General features: G+C 42.9%; 1 protein-coding gene across 1 annotated transcript in view; it reads left to right on the forward strand.

Annotated features, from left to right (window-relative positions):
* Positions 1-231: 231 nt before the first annotated feature.
* Positions 232-22,481, forward strand: part of crim1 (cysteine rich transmembrane BMP regulator 1 (chordin-like)) — an 81,083-nt gene continuing 58,833 nt past the window's right edge. Inside the window, exons 1-2 of the mRNA XM_018732332.2 lie at positions 232-1,334; positions 12,769-12,942. Coding sequence (XP_018587848.1) covers positions 1,019-1,334; positions 12,769-12,942 — 490 coding nt within the window. The 5' untranslated portion in view covers positions 232-1,018. The remainder of the gene's footprint in view (positions 1,335-12,768; positions 12,943-22,481) is intronic.

Here is a 22,481-nt window from a genome sequence, read left to right on the forward strand (position 1 = left end):
GTGATTTACGGTGCAAACAAGAGCCCCGCATTCCTCACCTGGACCTGAAAGCGCGCTCCCGACTTTTAACGCGCGCTCCGCGAGCCGACGTTTCCTGCGCTCCATATCTGGATGGAACTGCCCGGCGGAGCGAAGTCATGCGAGATGGGAGTGGTTCCGTTATGAGGTCACGATGTGGAGGGGGTGGGGTGCGGTAGGGAGGGGGGAACTCAACCGAGGGGGGGGGGGGAGTGGAAGCGAGAGAGGAGCTCGCGCTCAGACACAGGCGATAAACATGAGACGCGGACGCTCGGGACAGTGTGCGCGCCGCCGCGGAGCCATTTACTCCGGCATGTTCGGTTCGGTCCGCTGTCCGCAGTAGAGACGCGCCATCCGCTTCGCTTTCCGCGCGAGGAGAAGAGAGGAAGCCGCGAGAGAAGCGCGCGGCGCACGCACGGCGGCGCTCCGGTGCGCTGAAAACAGGAAGAAATTTCCCGATCTTGCGAGGGAAAAAGGAAAAGAAAAGAGAAAGAAAGAGGGACGCACGAGTGCAAGGAAGGAGAGAAAGTTTCCCCAGAAGTGGGAAACGTTCAAGGAGCAAAACTTTTACCGTTGACTGTGTTGTGTAGCGCTTTCACGATGCACTTTCTCTGCGCTGTGGAATAGTTGGTGTTTTCCTTCCCTTTTCTGGAATTGCTCTCTTGTCTTTTATTTTTAATAATCGTTCTTTTTTGTGTGGCTTTCGCAAGAACAACATCAAGAGCAACTTTTTTTTTTTTTTTTTTTGCGAAAGGAAAATATAACGCTGTACTAGACAAAGCCAGGCACCACTCTTGGACCCATACCTTTTCGGACCGCTGTGCTTTTACGTTTGTTATTTAACCAGCTGTGTGTGGTGGTCGGACCTGGGGGGGGGGGCGGGTGTTAATTTACAGTCCCGACTGGGGGTCCTCCGTCGGTCCAGGTTCTGAGGTTGGATTATATTTACACGCATTCATACAGATATATACATACGTATACAATATTGCTCTTTTCCTACATGGCCTCCTCCAGGATGTACCTTCTCGCACTGAAATGCATCGTGATCTCGCAGCTCGCCGTGCTCATGGCCAAGGGCAGCCGCGCTCTGCTCTGCCTGCCGTGCGATGAGTCCAAGTGCGAGGAGCCGAGGCACTGCAGGGGCGCCGTGGTGCTCGGCGTGTGCGGCTGCTGCTCCGTGTGCGCCAAGCAGAGGAACGAGAGCTGCGGCGGAGTCTACGGGCTGTACGGGACGTGCGATCGCGGGCTGCGCTGCGTCATCCGACCGGCGCTCGGCGGAGTCTCCGTCACGCAGTACGAGGTCGGCGTCTGCGAAGGTCCGTATTCGTGACAGCCAGCGTGCGCCGCGTGTCTCTGTGTGTGTTTGTGTGTGTGTGTGCGTGCGTGCGTGCGTGCGCGCGCGCCTACATATGTGTGTTGATGTGTCCCGTAAACTTAGTAACTGTGCTCCATGCCGCTTGCTCCTGTTGTTACTCTATAGACTATAGGAGGGGGGGTCGGGGTCCCATGATGATAATCTCCGAAACACTGCTGTAAAATCACGGTTACTTTTCTTATGCCTTATCGCTCCCGTGATTGTTTGGCCCCCGGGGTTTACTAACATGGCATGGGGAAAAAATGTTTGCGAAGTTGCCTGATGCCAGCAAACAAACAAAGTATTACGGTTCATTTAGGATGTGTTGAAAACATGTTTACTCAAGTTGAAAACACGGTTTTGCCTGCAAGCGACTCGTTGGTTTTCCCAGCAATGATCTCGAGTGTTGTTTACCGCGGCTGTGACTGCTGCTGGGTGGGAGCGCGGACACACATGTCGGCGGCGTGTCCGATCTCGCGGGCGGCCCGGTTTACGCGACGCGAGCGCGCGACTTTTGTGTCGTTTAGCGTCGCTGCGCCGCGGCGGGGTGAGAGAAGGAGCGCGAGGACGGGCGACACTTGGTGTGTTCGCGGCGTGCTCGCTCTCCCCTCCTCTTTTTCCTCATCTCTGCCCACTTCCACGCTGTGCTCGGATCCTGCGCAAGCCACACTTTGTATTATTCATGCTTATTTTCTTATTTTTCCCGTGGTTGTGGGTCTCCCCTCCACCCCCTCGCTGGAATGTCAGCTATGCGCCTGCTCTCCATTCCAGCACTGACACCTGAAATGTGCATCATCTCCCTCAGAGTCAAACATCATCATGTCACCTCCGTTTGCCTCCATCCACATGTCACCCGCGCGCAGCTGCCGATAAATCCGTGCGTTACTGAAGCACATCTATACGAGTCCGATATGTGTGTGTGTGTGTGTGTGTGTGTGTGTATATTTATATGTCTCTATACAGTGATGTCTGCCTGTACCCTTGGCAGCGCACCGACTGCTTCTCTTCTGCACATGTTATTCCCGCAGCTGGATAATAACTACAGTATAAAATTCAGCATTTTCTAAACTGGCAGTGCAAAAAAAACAAAACGCAATACAAAGTTTATACTTTTTTACACGTGTATCCTTTGTATTTTTTTCTTGGTATAGCGCAAAGCATGTGCTATAACGTAAAAGGTAAATGGTATGTAATGGAAATACTGCCCTGTGTAAAAGAATGGGGGGGGGGGGGGTGAAAAGACAACGTTCCTGAATAATATTTCAGGTGAAACTTGTGTACGAGCTCGAAATGCTGCCCGGTAGTAATACTGGAGCCTGTCTCAGTAGCGCCCCCTAGCGGAAGATGTGAGAAGAGGCTCTGCGCTGTCAACAACATCACAAGAGGGTTTGGGGAGTTGAGACCAGTGACTGTGCAACACCCCCCCCCCCCACTCCCCCCACTCCACACCCCGCAGTGTTTCTAACTCCCACAGGATCCTCAGGCCAGATCAGGCCTTGATTAACTGCACACGTGCTTGTGATTCTAATTTGGCTGCATTTCAAGTGCTCCACATGCATGGAGACTTTAAATGCATTTTCCCCTACAAGTAACGTGGTGTCAAGTACCCCGGAGAGGAGCACTCAGAATCATGTTATGTTTAGTATATCCCCCAAAGACTATACAAGTATAAATGCTTTTTTTTTAGTGCAGTTGTGCAGCTGGAATGAATGAACAGGGAGCACATTTGTGCAAATTATAAGCTTAAAGTTGTCTTTAAGTATGCTTTCCTGTTGGACGTGTTAATGGGTGAAAGTTGTAGCAAACATTAATTAGGCATGTAAAGCATATACATGAGACATGTACAGTAAAATAAAACAAAGTAGAGCAAAATACTGGAAATCCTATTTATGTGTAAATCCTCGATCTTAAATTGAGGCATTAATTCTTTAAAGTTACACCACATTTTAATCCCTTAAGCGTAATGCTTGTCACAACTGTAAAGCTCAAACCTTCATGACTGGGAGTGGTTAGGTACATGCTTTGAGTTAAAATAAAAGCTTCTATTTATTTTCAGCAGAGGAAAGATTTCTTTATTTTTAATTGCCAGTTTTTTTGAAACACTGGACTTATGTAGCTTTGAAGTTTATGGTTCATTTTTTTTTTTAACTAGATTAAAGCATTTTAAAATATTTGTTCATGCACTAGTTTATGCATCAATATGGTCCAAGTGTACGCCATGTAAAATGACAGATGTAGTAAAGCTACATTCATAACTTGCCATTTTTATAATTGATATTCATTCATTATTAAAAAATTTATAATAACTGCATCATGGCCAGAGCATTATGGAAAGGGAGAAGAGGAGAAATGGTAGAACACACTGAAAATAAAATATACAAATTTAGTGAAGTAGGGTTCCTAATTAATATTCTGCCAACACAAATCACAGAAATTTGGTCCAAGAGTGTGTATGGCTTGTACTGTCCTTACAAAGGAGATGGGTTTTGTGCCAGCAATCAGCCTTCATTTTTCTGCTGCCATGTGTAGCAATGGCACTTTCTAATATATAAGATGCACTTGAAGGCTTAGCTGTAGTGTTTAAAAAAAGCTACTCTTTCAACTGCTAAGAACCGTATGAAAGCTCGATCTCTCAAGGGTTACACAGGATGACGGTTTGGGGTTGTATGGGATGGTTTCTGGCGATGGGGGAGGGGATTACAGTGAAAAACCTTAAATGCAACTCCCATTTTTAAAACATTTAACCTATTCTTATACACTTGTGTCTATAAAAGGGAAAAAAATTGATTGAAGTGTCTTTTTCAAATAGTTGGTGTGATGCAGATGTTTGGTTTGTGTCATTACCTTTGAAAGAATGGCTTTTCGTGAGTTCTGTAGAATGAGAAATTGGACAAATGGAAATGTTTTTCTACTACATATACTATGTACAGTTTACATTTTGTAGATGTTTGCATCACTTTTGAATGTGTACACATGGACCCAATTTTATATATACATTTTTATTTCTACTGTAATTGAAGAGCTGAAATAGCATGACAGGTGATCGAACTGGAGTCATCAGTTAGCCAAATCTGCAGAACCATCTAGAGAGAGGAACCTTCAGAACCATGTTTCCAGCTAAGTGAAGTTAATTGAACACTCGCCTTTTCCCCAGGGAGTGGTGTAATCGTCACAGCAGACTTTCATAGGTTCAGTGAGCCGCCTCACACTCGTACCCTTCGCGTACCTCTGAGGTCAGCACACTGTTTTCCACCGGTATGTGCTTTTACCGCACTTGTTAGAAATCATGATGGAACCCATGTGTTCGGAAACTACAAGTGGCACTAATTCTTGACAGTGGCACAGTTTTGACTGCTGGGTTAGGGATACAGTCAGTTTTCCTTTCAAAGCAGAGATGAATATTCGTAGTTAACTCATAGTTAGTTCATAATCATCGTAATACTATTTGTATATATGTTTCTTTAGCAAGTCGGTTATTTTCCCCTGGATTGTTTCAAACTCACTATAGAGTCTGCATTTGTATCAGAGGAATGATTTATTTATTTATCTTATATAGCAATGAATAAGAGGCACGTTAAATGCTGGAGTGACAGCTTTTTTTTTTTAATCACTGACAGAAATTTGCAATCTTTGTAATTTGACAATATCGTGTTTCCGCGTTTTGTCGGCCCTAGTTGTGTAGTTTATGCAACCAGTATGTGGACCGAACCGTGAATGTTAAAGGAACTTTAGAATTTTAACCCGTTTAGCCCAATATTTTGTCTTGCACTGAAGAGGTAACAGTCTTTACCTCTAGCTAGCTGTAAATTCCATCCATCCATTATCAGCACCTGCTTGTCAACTGCGGGGTCCCGGTGCTCCAGAGCATATCCTGGAAGTTCAGGTTGTGAGGCAGAGTACACACGGCAGTAACACACACACACACACACACACACACACTCGTTCATTACGGGCAGTTCCGAGCTGCCGTCAACATGAAAAACACGTCTTTGACTGTGGGAGGAAACAGATTTTGTCCAAATAATTTAGTAACTTTTTCTTTTCCTTAAGTAGTTTTGCACCTTTGTTTCTGATGTTGGCCTTAGCCAGGCAGTGTTGACGGTGAGCTGTGACCCACTGTTGGAAGCTCTTGCGTAGGGCACATGTCCAGACGGTTACGTTGGGGGAGCTGATGGTGTTGCGTCCCACTTCCCCAGCTTGCCCTCGTCTTTAGCAACCCCCTGGGAGTCTGGCTACACTTAGGTGCTCATCGACACAGAAATTACATTACTGGCTCGCTCAACAACATGTCCTGCCTTTGGGGAATCTGTTACATGTGCTAAAGTGGACTTTCTGTTTGACCGTTGTGTGTTCGATTTATATAGTTGCTCGACCTTTATTTCAAGCTTTAACAGCCTTTCATGTTTTGAAATTAGTTTTGCAGTGTGTAAAGTGCTTTTTTCCATTGTAACTTAAAAGAAATCTATACGTTTAACAATAAAAAATAGCTCAATATTGGTTGGCACATGAGAAATAATGGCAGTAATATAGTAATTTCAATTGTTTTGCTATTCAGACTATTGACAGGCTTATGATCCCCTGCTCCCCTCCTGGCCATATATTCTCCCTCTTTTTGTTCAGCTTCTGAACAACCAGAATAAAGTCCTTAAGATATTTGCACAACATCAGCGTGCCATAATAATCCAATCAGTCATTTGTCAAATGTGGGTTTACTGAGACTGGAATAGTGACATATCGAAACTGACAAGCCTGGAAAGAAATCCTAGATTTCATACTTTACTATTTGCTCCTTTTTATGGAGCAAATTTGCTCCTTTTGCTCATCTGATTACTGAATATAAATGGAAATACAGAAAACCTGAAGGCCAGTTTTACTTTTCTTGTCTAAGCAGCAGTGTTGCTACTTCCTGTGTTCTGCAATTACACAAATTAAACAAACAGCAAACTCCTTCAAACAGGCAAGTATGAACTAACAGGATGGCTATATAGGGAGACAGAATTTCCAACATTCCACACATTCTTTTCTTTTGTTAAGATGAGAGCATTTTTTTTTTGGCATGCATAAACCATTCCTTGTTTTGATATTCTTTTTTGCAGCATATAATTTGTTGTAAATTGATAGAGCTTCTTTTTACAGTTCTGTGTGTTGTATACATCAGCATGTATACAATATCAGATAATTGAACCGTTATATAGTTGCTCGACCTTTATTTCAAGATTGTGAATGGCATGCCACATTTTGAAATAACTTTTAAAGTGTATAAATGGCAATAAACATACAAATCATTTTATTGCACCTTCCATTGAGCGTAATGGTTCGTTATCAATGGTAAATACCTGGATAGAAGGTACGGAGATACAAATCAGTGCAGAGTGGCATTTTTTTTTTAAATCTTTTTAATAATTTGCAATTTTTTCATTTGATTTTTGGTGACCACTTTATTGTAATGTACCTGATTTTAATTTGAAATTTTTAAATTTTTCATACAGTATAAAGCATGAAAACCTCTTTTTTTCAATGTGATGTTCTCAGACTTTTGACTTGTACCGTTTATAAATTTACATTTGTTATTCAGTTGATGCTTTTCTCCAAAACAACTTAGTGTAAAGCAACCTAGAATTATTTGCCCACTTATACAGCTGGGTAATTTTTACTGGAGCAATTTAGGCTAAGTACCTTGCTCAAGGGTGCTACAGCAGTAGGCGGGAATTGGGCGTGCCATATTATATATGAGACATGCTGTAAGACTGCTTTCCTTTTGTCTGTTTAAGGTATGTAGCAAACTTTTCACATCGTGCTCCCACTCATTTCGCCCATAATCTCTTAAGTTCATGTAAGGTATAAATGGTTGTGATCATGCTTGGATCAGTCCTTTATAGAGCCACTCTAGCAGTGTAACATGTTTATATGTATCTCAAAAAAAAACTACTAGAAAGGTGATTAGGAATCAGCTAAATTCTGGTGAAGTTTTAGGCAGCTATTTGTGTGATGAACGTCGGTGCATATGGTGAAGGAAACAAACTGTACTTAAGAGTCAAATCTGCAGCTACAGTATGTCTCTTTCTCCTAAGTTAATGCACAAATTGTATTTTCTATGAGATGTGTGCCGCTTTGGAGAACAGCGTCTGATAAATAAATAAATGTAAATGTAATGTGCTGTTGGAATCGGGTTAAGGAGAGATGTTCACTTGTGGTCTTGTTTAATACTCCAGTTGAACTCGCTGAACTTTCTAGACTAAGACCAGGCAGGCAGCTGAGATCTTTGCATAATTAATTTAAACTGTAACTTGTGTTTTGCGCTGTTTATAAGTAGGGCTGAAAGAATACGCATGTCTTGTAAGGATTAGGCCCGTATTTCTGTGAATTCAAGCAGAGTGAACTGCATTCTAGCTACAATGCAGAACGTTTCTCCGGCATTCTTGTTGAACACGTTCCACTCAATGACTAAAATATAAGCTTTTAAGAAATTACCACAGTATACAAGGGAAAAATTTTCCACGACCCAGTTTGAAAATATTAGAGGTTCAGTTCTGATGAGTCACATAAGCCTCTGATGTAAGAGGGGGAAGGTTGAGGAGCCCAGGCATACTTAGTGTACTTTTCCCCCCTCCCCCATGTTTTTTGAGTTCAGTCTTGGAATGTGCTTTTGGCCAAGCTTACTGGACGTGGGTCCACAAGTTGGCTCGAAAGCTAGCGGGAAGGTGTTTGGTTTTCAGAAACCAAATAAATGATGTTGAAATGCAGAATTACAGCAGCTCTGTGTGCCGGATGGGGACAGAGAGGTGCCAGAGCTGAGGACTTCTGGCCCCCACCCTCAGCGCACAGATTCCATGTCCCTCCTTGAAGCTTAACTTCAGCGTTTTTCGTCTTCTTTGCGAACGAGCTCCAGGCATGCCAGGGCCTGACTTAGCAGACCGAAGAGAGACGAGAATTAGTCTGATCGAGGTGACGTTGCACCGTCAGGAAGAATCTTTCAATCTGGAAAGATTTTCAACATTAATCAGAATGAGATTTTTCCGGATTTATGATTCGATAAGGTTTCGTTTACTCGCACTAAGAAAAGCATGCCAGGCCTGCAGGTGGAAGTTACATTAACTGCAGAAATTTAGCTACTTTTATTTCTTTTTCAGTTGATACTGATATTATCGTTCACAGGCCTTGTGATATAGTTGCTGTGTCTTGAAAGTATGTTGAAGGGCTGTGGGGCTGATGGTTCGGGACAAGTATTATTCTAAAATGAATTTAGTTTTGCTGAAAACTCCCTATCTAGCTTCTAAATTTAGTCAGATTTTCTACTGATCGTGAGGTAAGTGAAGTGGTCTGATGTTACAGGTTCAAGTGTCAGAAGAGCTTGACCTGAGTTTTAGAAATGATGGTAAAATATCTAGGTGTATGAATGGTTAAAACTGCACATTATTTAAATTCCTTTGTATTAGGAATCACCGCCATTTCCTGATTAAAAATAAAAATCTGTCAACTTGCTGTTCCGTTATTTATTATTTTTACATTTCGTTGACACTTTTCTCCAAAGCAACTTACAATTATTTACCCATTTATACAACTGGCTAATTTTACTGCAGCAATTTAGGGTAAGTACCTTGCTCAAGGGTAGTACAGCTGGAGGTGGGAATTAAACCTGTGAATTTTGGGTCCAAAGGCAGCAACTCTAACCACCATGCTACCAGCTGTCCCAGACCTGTGTATATTACTTGATTATTTGTGCAGCAGGAGCATTGAAAAATTTACTGAGCACGCAAGGCAACAGCTTGCATCTGATTATTTGATAGGGTGGAAATTCAGTGGCTTTCAGTTCCCCAGGGTAGCTTCAGTAGCTAGGCTACTTTCAATCTATGGGTCTCTACAACATCCCAGTCATCTGAGAGGATGTTCTCAACTAGTACAGTGAATAATTTGCTGTTTGCCTTTTCTAAGTGACATTTTCCATTGTTAAATATAATTTTCCTTTTGTACTTTTAATATTGTAATTAAAAATGCTGCTGCACAACCCTCAACAGGTACAAGAACGCATAGTTAAAGGTTTATTGCCTCCTCCATGTCGGTGCAGCGGGAGTTCTCGGCTACCGGCTTCGCTGAAGAGACCATCTTTCCGAAAATGTCGATACGCCTGTTGGGTATGTGAGTTGAGCAGTAGGCCTTCTTCCTCTCACACGTTTGGCTACAAATCTTTGCAGTGACACTGAAAACTAGCTAGGCTATTTTTTTCTTTCATTGTGTCTGTACAAAGTGTGTACGGACAAGACACATTTTAATTATAAAGCTTTATTGAAAGTCAGTGTTCTTTGACTGCAGTTTTCAGCTTCCTCAAGATATTTGGTTATATTTGAAACCATGTAATTTCTTTAAATGTGCTGTATTATGCTTTGCACCTTTATACTTCTGCAATATTTATTTAAAAGCCTTTGATCTTGTGATCTTGTACTACTAGCAGCGGATATGCTCCCTGTTAAGTTTCTTCTCGATAGCTTAGAAAATGGAAAAATAAATGACAGTATCCAACTGCTGTGAGAAATTGTTTTTTTTTTTTTACTCACATTGCTTACCTTATCGTCGGGAGGATGTATTAGATTAAAATAATAACACTGTGCAAAACACCAAGCACAATAATAACATGAGGAAAAACTTTTACCTCCGCAGGTTTTTTAATCATTTTCACTGCTAGCAAATGTAATTCCCAATTCTCATTATTTGAAACTAATGCTGTAAACGGCATAACAAGTGATGGTGAATACAGGTTTGTGTGCCTCCTGACATAATAAGAGCTGATTTCACTCAGGGCTGATTTGATTGATTAGCCTCCTATGTAGTCAATAATAATGAGACTGACAATTCCCAGGCCAGTTGCACAAGGACAGAATTAAACCTTCCGCTGCGTGTCAAAGATAGTGGTTTCATTTGAATAATGAGTAGGATGCTCTAATTATTATAATTGTTTGCCTTTACTGGGCTGATACTTTTGTTCAAAGCAACTTACAAAGTTAAGTTTGAATACTAAATTAATAACAACAATTTACCCATTTATCACGCTGGCTAATTTTTATTGGCACAATTTAAGGTAAGTCAGTGGGTAAATGAAGGGCAGCGGATAGTGTGAAGGTTAGAGTTGCATCCTTTGGACCCAAAAGTTGCTGGTTTGAGTCCCACCTCTGGTTGTAGTAAGCTCAAGCAAGGTTCCTACCCTAAATTGCTCCATTAAAAGTTACCCAGATGTATAAATGGATAAATAATTTTAAGTTGCTTTGGAGGAGAGCTTCAACTAAATGAATAAATGTAAATTTAGGTTCCCTGCTGAAAGGAACTATTGCAGGAGCAGAGAGTTGGACCTGGGGCCTTTGGGCGGGAAGTGGCAGCTCCAACCACTATACTGCCTTCTGTTGTCATGTGCAGTTCTGGAAGTCGGAGTAACACTGTAAATAAACACTGTCTTTGGAGGGGTTACGTTCTGCATGGCAACTAGAGGTTTACCTTCAAAGGGTAGTGTCAGAGGCCCAATTTAAATGAAAAACGGCTGTTTGCAAACTTTCCGCATAACGAATTTGACCCATTTTTTTTTTTTTGTCTTCATTACATATTGCTGTGTTAACTAGAATATGCTTCATTTTAATGACCGATATGGGCCTCCTACACAATTTTCTACAAAATTTGAAGAAAAAAAGTACCCATCACAGTGACACTGATTTTTTTTTTTTTTTTATTATTAAAATTTGCACCTCCATGCAGAACTTAGTCCAAGGTCTAGCTGCATGCTGTCAGGAAGAACCTTCTGCACAAATCAGTTTTTTTTTTCCGTGCTAAATGGGACGCTGCAGACTGAGGGGAAAAAAGATTTGCGCTTTTAAGCATGCACCTCTATCATTAGAGGATGGAAATCTAATCTCAAGAGCTATAAACAACATCATTCGAAGAGCTGTGGGTCTTGGGACTGAAAGCAGCTGAGAAACCATAAATTTCCCAACCAGACGTGCTAAGGACACTCTCTGCGAGTGTGAGGTTGTTAACCATCCATCGCACTGGTTATTTCCCCGGCAGAAATAGGCCTCGTAAAAGAAATCTGGAACATGAAACCAGTAATGGTTCTTATTAATGTGTACATCACCAGTGGTGAACATCTGTGTGACAAATCTAAAGGAAAGGTGAAGGTTACTGCATTTGCGCACTTTCCTGAAACCCGGTGTTCTGACATTTCTGCTGTTATTGTTTTAATCCATTAAGAATAATCTAACTTTTATAATTGTAAGGAGAACTTGGCTGCATATTTGAGGCAAATGAGGTGAGCGGCTCAGAGCAAACAGACCTTGAGCACAACCATGAAAGGAGAACCAAACATTGTAATAGATGCTAATTTTAACACACAAACACACTCGGCGATAAGTCCAAGGCGCACAGACTACTAGTGCTTCTTTTCAGATGTGTGTTTGTACTGCAAATAAAACTCGGTAATGTTGCTGAAATAGCAGTGGCTGGAGGTCAGTTGTGGTCCTCAATATTTACACCCTTTGTTTGGAGGGCTGATGCTGTACTGCTAGTACCGTGTGCCTTTGCTGTGCTTAACGTGCATGCTGTCTGATTGCGTTACACATCTTACTTATGAAACCTGGACAGAACACACACACATACATTTTCAGAACCGCTTGTCCCATACGGGGTCACGGGGAACCGGAGCCTAACCCGGCAACTCAGGGCGTAAGGCTAGAGGGGGAGGGGACACACCCAGGACGGGACGCCAGTCCGCCGCAAGGCACCCCAAGCGGGACTCGAACCCCAGACCAACTGGAGAGCAGGACTGTGGTCCAACCCACTGCGCCACCGCACCCCCCCTGGACAGAGCATTCATGTAATTATGCAGGCATGAATACTGTGTAGTTCTGTCAGTACACATACAATAACACTAGAATTTAAAGTCTTGCATTTGCTGAGACTTGCATTAAGGAGAGGAGATGTAGTTCCAGCAGGGGGTTTTGTGTAGGTGGCTTTGAATTATGACCGTTTTATCCAGTGCAACTTAACATTTTAGGCTTTATGCAGAGCTACGTAAAATTATGTGCATCTCCATTTACATTTATTCATTTAGCAGACACTTTTCTCCATGATTCCAAATCCACTTTTTTTTTTAAATATATATAAACATTTACATTTCATTACAGGAGTAGGAGTAAGGTTTATCCAGGCATGATGTTAAAGTCATAGTGCATGAAAATTACTTACATTTATTTCCCCATTTATATAGATTTGTGTTTCAATAGAGCAGTCCAAAGTAAGTACCTTGCTCAGTTCGAACACAGGACATTCTGACTGCAAGGCTAGGAAGGCTCCAGCCACTATGCTACCTGGAACTGTGACCGCTGACCCTTGCGTCCTCTCCTTTCCCTCCACTCAAGATGAGAACTGGGATGATGACCAGCTTTTGGGCTTTGAGCCCTGCAATGAAAACCTCATCACGGGCTGCAACATCATCGACGGGAAGTGCGAGTGCGACAGCCTGCGGACGTGCAGCAACCCTTTCGAGTTCCCCAGCCAGGGGGCCTGTCAGGCTGCGCTCAAGAAGATCGAAGGTAGGGCGCCATGTCCTTTATCGCTCTCCTCAATTCCGCCATTTCTTCGGCTACCTTGTGAGGAGTAGTTCCAGTGACTTCGAATCTTCCTCGCTTGCTAGCATCTTCATAAAGCGTGGTTTTTAATAAGCACTGTTGGTTTGATTTTTTTTTCCCCTTGCTCATATTAAAAATTTTAATGTTATGTTTTATGCCATAACTTTTCTTAAGCGTTCAGTGATTGAGTTTAACTTGTGGTGTAGAACTTGGCCACCAGCTCAGAGGGTGAGCCCACCGAAATCTGTCTGTCTTTATTAGCTGCCCAGAGTCCGCGCACAGCTTCTCTGGTAGTCTTAGGTAACGCCACGCCATGCCGACCGCAGAGCTTATTCCCTCCTCAATCCTTCTCATGTAGTGAGCGATGAGTGTCTGCTGTTGCCTTAATCCTTTGCAGACAATTTTATCAGAAGCAGCGTAAACAGTGTAACCCTTCGCACTTAAGCAGCGAACCTCCAGCTGTGCCGTCTAAGTTCAGTTCTCGGAGAGCAGCTGCCCTTCCGACACCGTGCCCCGTCGCCTTCCTGTGGCACGCTCATTTTCGGCTTAACGCCGCCGGCCAGCAGGGAGGGCCTGGGCCGCTTTTTCGTTTTTACGTTTAATTTCTTTCTTTTTTTAATTTTAAAAATGTTTAAGGAGCTTTTAGACTCGGCTTTTACCCCGGCATGAAAAGGTTGTCAGCAATCACTTCCAGTGCCACCTTTGCCATTTGTACCATCGCCAGGGAATCTCCAAAGCACTTATGTATTTAAAAAAAAAAAAAAAAAAAAAAAAAAAAAAACTCTGAACGATATGACTCTTTTTTGCGTCTTTGAGTTTTTGTTCATATTAAGGTTTCTCAGGAAATTTTTACGAAGTCTGAAAAGTCATGGTTCCCCTTTTTGACTTTAAAATGTTCTCCCTCCTGTATGCTCTGCTCTCTTGTTTTCGGGGACTAAAGCTGAACCTCTTTGCCTGTTCCAGCCCTTATCTGCTTATCGCCGTTACTAAAAATATTAATTAAATATTTGAGGGGAGATATGGGACGCGTAAAACTTGCTCTTGTTTTGCAGCACGGAGCGGTTGAGGAAGGTGACTGGCGCAGTAGGTACGCCAGCAGAGTTGTCATGCGTGCTTGCAGATCGTTTTGCTGAAATGCCAACCCCTCCCCAGCTCCGCAAGTGGAATTTTTTCAAGAATAAACACTAAAATTCCCTTAAGAACTCTTTTCCATGGCCGCACGTAAACAAACATGCTTTTGTGGAAGCGTGTTGGCTGACGGGATAACCCGAAATGGTTGTCGGTATGTGATTGCGGCTGCCAGGAATGTTTTTCCCAGATGGATCCGCTTCTTCGCTCTGCTCGCGCCGCGTACATGTGCGGAGCGGCCCGGGTTCGGCACCCGCGGCAGCCGACTCGCAATTAGGGCATTAGAAGAGACGCCAGCGAGAGCACGGCGAGGGCAACGGGGGTAGGAGGACCACGGGGCCCTCTGTGTTTGTACCATGACAGGTGTCCTTTCATCAGCGACGCCCCCTTTGTTTTATATGGCCGAGGCTCTGTTCTCCGCACATTCCTGTCGGGCTGCCTGGGCGGAGCTGCGGCCTGATTTGTTTTGTCTGTCGTGACTGTAGCCGTCTAGATTCCACTTCATTCTCTTTATTTGACCGCTCCGTTCGCTCGGCTGCACGGAGACCCCTGTCCCCCCCCCTTTCGATGGACTGAGTCATCTTTCAGCTGCAGTCCTGGGAGATTAAGAATGGGTGGGCAGGGTTACCAGCGATCCTGAGGCTGGAGACAGAACACTTGTGTGGACGCGCTGCTTCATTTAGGAAAATAAGAACCCCCCCCCCCCATTCTTCCGCCGACTTAATGTCATCATTTGCCGCACACATAATAAGCAATTTCCTGAAAATCATGCTTCAGAATGTTCAAGGGGTGATTCATCTGTTGGCAGTCCTATAAAGGCTTTTTTGTGGCAATATTTGTGAGGTTGTGCATCTGTTTGTGTGTTCAGGTGGCATGTTGGGTCCCCCCCCCCATTGGTGCTGTAATGATATGTGTTTGTCATTATGGTTTACATTGTGGGAACACATTAAACCGGTGATTCGCTGACAGTCTGTCTTTTACGCTCTGTGGCTGACAGGCCTATGGTAATGTCTGTGGTTCCCTGTAAAGCAAGTTGTTTATGTTTAGGTAAAGGCCTGCGGTTGTTTTCCGCAAGAGTCTTGTGCCCACACACATACACACACACACACACACACACACACACACAACTAAGGGCAAAAAGTTTAATGGAACCCTCAGACCTAAAGCAGACATAAAGCACACGAAGAATAAAATTGCCTCTGTTTTGCATAGCAGTTGATCTTTTTGGGTCCCAAAATCAATTCCTTTTCAATCTGAAATCTTCAAGGAAGTCTTTTTCTGTAAATGGTAAGCAAAATTTTAGATTATATTCTCTTGGTGCCACGGCCTTTCACTGTTATTCCATTTGAGTCTGACTTTTTGGGTCATCTCCTCAATATTTTTTACTGCCAAGAAATAAAATAACGATCGCTTTATATATTCAGTGCAAGTGGAATAATTTTTCTATCACTCAAACCAGCACCATTAAGATTAGTCTTGAGAGCGTACCACCAAAATTGTACATGTGAGCGAAATGTAGGACATAATAACATTCACTTGCCCACTAGTTTACTACAGTTGTTCAGCGCAAACACAAAATTACACAAAATTAAAACCTTACTGATATTCTAAATTGGAAGAAATTTAAAAAAAATTAAAAAAAAAAAAACAAAAAACCCAGAAATGCCAGAATGGAATGCTTGCTTCAAACAAGCACAGTGATTAGGAGAAAGAAAATTTGGAGGGGGTGGGGAGTGTAGAATAAAGGGCTAAAAAGGAACTGGAAGGGATGTTGGAATTTTTTATGTATATACAGTGGAAGTTTTATTCTCTAGGATCTGGGTGCCTGTGAGCGTCAGTTGTCTGAGCCAGCGCAGCCATAGGACATTAGAGGAAATGCCTCGCATTCCTGCTGTAAGAGTTGTGTCTCCGCGCGTTGGCAGGGGCTGCGGCGGCGGCGGCGAACATTTGAGCCAGGGAGCTAGTCGCACTAATGGCCCGTGGCTGCCCTAGTTATGCGGACGGCACAGGGAGGCCTTGCCAAAGGCAACATGTTCCCGCGCCGTGCTGCTTCAGCTTCACCTCCACCTCAGCTCCGCGTTTCCGTGTTCCTCTCTCCCTTCGGGGCACGAGTGCCGAGTTTTCTCGAAGAACGTTAGGAACTGGACGGACCTAAGGGCCACGGGTCAGTTAAATCTGTGACGATCTCTAAGAAGAAGCAGAACACAAGTGAGCTGACAAAAAGAAATCGAACATGTTTGTAATAATAAAATTTGTGGGGGTGAAACAGCTAGTCTAGTGATGAGAGCTGTCACCTGCGATTGAAGGACTTGGGCTCCAATCCCCTCTGCTGCTGTAGTACCCCTGAGCAAGGAATTTCCTCTAAAATGCTCCAATAAAAATTACCCAGTTGTATAAATGGGTAAATCATTGTATTGTACTGTAGTATAGTATGCAAGCCAGGCTGTGCAAGTCACCTTGGACAAAATGGGGAAAAAAATTAAAGTTAAAATATACCCCATTTTTCAGCGTTATGTAATTCTAATAACTATAACATTCGTTGTCAGTAGCGGTTTTTGTAGTAGTGATAACAATAATAAAAATCCAACATAAATCTGAAAAGCCTCAGTGAAACGTACTGCTGCATCAGCAAATGTGCAATGCATCAGCTCTTGCTCGGTTTGTTTCCGCCGCAAAAATAAGCCGGTACAAATGTGCGTTGTCACTTTTGTGACCGACTCGGGCATCCTGTGGTGGAAAGTCTGGAGATGAATACAAAGCCAAATAATGAAGCACAGCTAAAAATTGTTTGTAATAATGAAGCGCAGTTGGTAATTTGTTTTCTGAATGTAAATGCAGCTTTTCAAAGGAGCAGGGTTTAATTAGTCTCTCCCACCACCCGGATCATGTCGTATCTCAGCAGTCAAGCCTTTTGAATGAATAACGGTGGAATCGAGCAGGGAGGTATCCCTGGTGAGGTGTGCCGGTGTCCTACAACAGAACAACAGCTCTCTAATCTTCAGGAGTCCCCTGATCTACATACTGTGATGTGGGACACATGCGGTGACCCCCTGTCCGTTGTGGCGGAAACAAAAAGCAAAGTCTGAATAACCTTGTGCAATGACTATTGGGCGCATCAACTTTTTCCCGATATGTAATTAGCAGCCAAAGAGTCTGTGCCTGGCCCCGAAGCGATGCGACATTAAACGCAGTATGGATGTCATCGACATGTTCCCTGAATTGGAAGTTTGAGGTCACGGGCAATGATGTGCCGTAGAGGTCAAGAGCGAGCGGGCCGACGGAGGTCCCATTGCTCGTCCGATGCTGGACTGGGATTAAAATTAAATCCAGATGGGGATATGCAGGAAAGTCTTAGACCAAGAGTGTATCTGCACTTAGTATAGTGTTTAATGTTTCCTCTTTTTTTTTTTTTTTGCAGAATTTCAGCACTCGATGAATTTATCAGAGACTTACAGCAAGTTATGTTTTTTTTGTAATGGCTTTAAACACGAAATTTATAAACCGTGAGCTTCGCACCCTCTCCTTGAACTGCTGTCAGTTTCCTCTGAGAAGGAATGGAACGAAACTTGCAGTCTTAACTGTGTTGAGATGGAGGACCTTGAGTACTTTTCATTTGATTTGTTGTTTCTCAGTGTCTTTTGTGGCAAGATCAATAAATTACATTTCTTCGGGTACACAGCGGTATGCTTTAACTTCATTTGCCTTTGCATTGTTGCTAATAAGAAGGATGTGTACGATTCCCGTGAAGACGTTGAAATGTATTTATTATTTTAGAGTTGATTTTGCAGTGCCGGTTACTATTTACTAAACAGCATAAAAAATGAAAGAGGAGGCAATGCAAGTACAGACATGGGCTTTGAAGGGTACTGCCATGCGTGCCATGCTATGTTAATACCCGATGTGACATTTGAATGGATTAGAGAATAATAAAGATAACAAGCTAACTTTCTCGTTAGATACTGCAATGGGAAAACATTGTCACAAATGTCTGAAATGTTTCCAAGGTCCTGTATATTATTAGTATTGCTTTTGACTCAGAGGAAGTATGCTAAGCTCTCCCAAGATTTGTTTTCTTGTTGTGTCAAAGTAGAGTGCATTTTTTCGTTTGTTACTGTCAGTAGCTAGCCTTAAGCAATAGTTAAATTATATTTTAAGGTCCTAGCTTTCCATGTTTATATCTCATGCTTCCCGAGGTGGTCCCACGGTGGCGTGCAAAAAGTAAGGAAGTTTCGTTCCTTCCTTTTACTTGATTTGTACGTCATGTGAGGAACTTCTGTCATTTACAAAGCACTTTTTCTGCAACTTCTTAAAAGGAAATGTCTAAAGGGGAAAAAAAACAATAGTTGCTCAGAAGCAACACTTTAACATGCTAACATTTTTACTTTGTAGACTTTGATTATTTTTTTTACTAGAAGAGTATGAGGTCTTGAATTTCCAGACAGGGTGTTTGTTTTCAGGAGTCACTGGGTTTTGCCGCTTTCTTCTTTTTTTTTTTTTCTCCTATTTCTCTCTGTTAGTAACTTAATTAAAGTAATTATGTGGCAGCGAAATAAAATCGGGTTTGAATCAGGACTTTTTTCTTATTATTTATTAGCAGTTTGGTCCACAGCTTTGTCCAAGGCAATGTGTTAATGTTAGTTTTGTATGCCAAGCTACTTATTTGCCAGTATATACCGCCGGGTAATGTTTATTGAATCAGTTCAAATTAGTTCCATCGTGCAGAGTTAAAACAGCAGGAAGAGGGATTCAAACCCAGGTTTTTTTGATTCCAAGGGGACAGTTTTAACGACTATACCACCTGCTGCCCCAAACAAAGCGTTAAGTAGTGTAGTGGCTGGAGCTGTGACTTTGAACCCAGATTCGAATCCCACTCTTTCTGTAGTACCTTTGAGCAAAGTACTTACCCTGAATTGCTCCAGGAAAAATTACCCAGCTGCATAAATGGGTAAATAATTACAAGAGGCATAACATTGGTGTCTCCAAAGTGAATTACAGTCAGCTAAATAAATAAAACTTTGTGGCTCTCAAGGTCTTGGATTGCCATCCGCTGTCCTAACCTTCTGCTCTTTCTCACTGGTTTAGCTCCCGATCGGCAGCTACAGGTTAAAAGCCACCGCGGGGCAGCAGGCCGAGGCTCGTCCCCCATGCAGTCCGTATTTCCGCAGCATGTGTGTTGATTTGTCCTCTGACCTGCAGCACTTTTACTTGGATTCATAGGCGTGTTGCCGCAGCTCGGGCTCACAGGGCTTCAGCGGAGCGTGTCGCTCCCCGCCCCACCGTCCGCTCTGATAACAAAACCATTTAGACAAAAATGTGTTTTCGCGTTGCTCGTTCTCGGCTAGTGTCGGCTGCGTGCCTCATGTCAGATCTGAGGGCAGGAAGCCGCAGCTGACTAACAGGAATCTCAGAAATGTTGTGCCCGTGGTGCTTGTTGTAAGCAGCAGACAGTCCTTCTATGGGCCACACTTTTGTGTTTTTGTGCCCCTTGGTAACAGTAGTATTGAGATCATTTGAAACTTTTCGGTGCGGTTTTGTCAAAGTTTCCGTTCGAACGTCATGCTGGCGTATTGTTTTTGGCTGAAACGCTCAACGTGACACGCGTCCTCTTTTTATTGTTCCACCGGCTTCACATGTCCACTTTTTTTAAAGGTTTCCTGAAACATACAGAAGAATATTCCTTCCCATGCCATCTCTGCGATATACAGAAAACCGTTTTTTTAAACTAAGACGTGTTATGCTGAAAGTGTTTTGAGTTTGAACTCGTGCCTGCGAGATTGCTTATTGTAACTGTGGCATAGTCTGTCAGAATGAGCTACAAGTAAACGAAGAATGCACAGGAGACAAAATTATTAAAGCTGAGAGGCCACATCTTGGAATCATGTTGCTTGCAGCTCCTTCTAGATTTGGGAACCGTTTATTTTTTTTAGTTGTTTTCACGCTATTCCTTCAGACTTGCGTCGTTGACGATCTGCACTGAAAGCACGGTGGCATCTTAACTGCTTTTGCCTTCAAAAGCAAAGAGGTGGGAACTGGAATGGAAAAGAACCGCAAAGTCCTGATAACATCACTGCTGTCAAACTCCAAGCAGCTTTGGAGTGGTCACTTTTCACCATTTACGCAGTAAATACCAATAAGTGTGCGTGCGCGCACGCCCTTAAGTGCAAACGTGTGCAAGAGAGGGTGACAAATCTGTGGGTAGCCTAATTTGCCACTCAAAGTGGAGGACCCTGGGATGTAAGGAGCACGGGAAGCGAGCGCATTGTACCAGTGCCTTGCGTAAGGACTCGTAAAGGGGTCGTGTGTTGTTTTGACTGGCAGAACTGCTAAGAGCAGGAGGCTTGTTTCATTACCGAGGACTCGGTTGCTCTTTGAACGCTGAGCGTTGTGGCATAAAGAGAAGGTAGATATTATATTAAGTCTTTGACTGTGCACAACATATCTTCAGACAAACTGCTCCACTGCCGGCTATTACCAAGCAGTCAGTTCTAAAGTGACTATTGCTGCAAGGCCATGCAAACAAATTCAGGTTACATTTATTTGTGTAGATTTCAGTTAAGGAAATCACTTGTCCACTGCAGGGTCACTGTGGTCCAGAGCCTATTCTCGAGGCACATGGTGTAAAGCAGGGTACATCCTGGACAGGACCTTAGTCCATCACTGGGCAGTCTCACACACACACACATACTCATTCACTCACACACACTCAGGGCAATGTAAAGTCTCCATTGCACCTGAAACACATTTTGGGCTCTGGGAGGTAACCTCAGGAACATGCGTAGAACATGCAATCTCCACACAGGTAGGGTTGAAATCGGACCCATGCCCGAAACGCGTAGCTCAGGAGCTGCGAGGTCTGTCGGTGAGTTTTCCTTGGGTCGGTTGAGTCAATATTGTCCATGTTTTTATTGTCCAACCAACCGCTGTCCGATCGTCCTTCTTGCTGTTTGTACAAAGTTATATGGCTGTGCTGTTGACCCCACAGAGATTCCTCTTGGTGCAGCTGAAAATAGCCGGATCTCTCGGCGGATGAGCGGAAGTATACCTAGGTGAAAGAAAATGATTCTGAAGGGGGTAAGATGTGTTGCATGCTCTGCAGAGAATCATGCCGTATTTTTTTAAAATAAGGATGTGTCCTCAATGAACAGGTAACAAAGTATATTAACAGGAGCTGGAAGGATCTTTAAATGGCAGTGGGTGCTGTCATTTCACTGGCAGTACTGTGGTTTTGCTGAGATTAAGCACAGGCATGTGACCTTGCAGATATGAGAGAAACTTGTCTGTTTGGGTCCCTTTTTTTTTAAAAAAAAAAAAAGAAAAGCAAATTTCTTATATATAAGATGAGGTTGACATAGTGGAATTTTCAAGGTTAACGTAGACTGTAAAGCAGCAGTTTACATAAAGACCTGCAGGAAAAAACAATTGTTTTTTTCCGAGGAGTGTGGTGAAAAGATTGACTCAGTGGAATAACAATTATGAGCCTAATCAAGACCTGTGTGGCCCTGATTTTTGAGAAACACAATACAGTGAAACTGTACAAGTATGTTTCCATCAAGTGCATAGCTGCTATTAACTGCTCTTATTTTATTTTATTTCTTTATTTTTTTTAAATGTTCATATATTCATGGGCAAAAAATTCTGCAGCATTTCTCATTTTTATGTGCTATATACATGTTCCTTGTTCAAATTGTGTATTTGTTTGACTTTTTTAAAAAGGTAACTTGCTCAGTTGTGAAAATGAGTAGAGTAGAGTGAAAGTTGCACCATTGGGGTTCTTAAATGAATTTGGATGAAACTGTGACACAATGACAGTGATTTTTAAACTACTGGTTTTGTGTGTGTAACTGGAGTTTATCCTTTGACACCCTTCATTCGTATGAATTTTCATTGGTTACTGAAAGAACGGTAATAAATACATCAAACTTGTACATACAAGAAATGGAAACAGGTGTGGAAACACTACCTTTTTGTATGATATGTTCTCAGTACAGTGTGCAATGGGCCCACGTCGTTCATATCATTACATACAGTCGTATCCACGGCATTTCATATAAACTTGAATAAGATGTGTCTTCAAATGATTTCATATAAGACCACATTAGTAAAAAGGTCTCCTGGATTTATACCAGTTAAGATTGCCTTCCAAGGACAGTTTTTCATTTTTCTTGCCACATTTCAAATTAGCTTAATCATTCTTCCATTTTCACTAACTGGTTTTCCAGGAGGGTTCCAGTGGACCAGAACCAAGGTTAAGCAGGATGCACCTTTGACTCTTCTCTTTCACTGGGGGGGGCGCACACACAGTTCAGAAGTAACAGTGACCTGAGAAGTGTGTCTTTTGGGTGGGGAGGCAAATCGTACGAACGGGGAGAGACCAT

Source organism: Scleropages formosus, chromosome 15 (genome assembly GCF_900964775.1).
Source record: "Scleropages formosus chromosome 15, fSclFor1.1, whole genome shotgun sequence".
NCBI classification, from domain to species: domain Eukaryota; kingdom Metazoa; phylum Chordata; class Actinopteri; order Osteoglossiformes; family Osteoglossidae; genus Scleropages; species Scleropages formosus.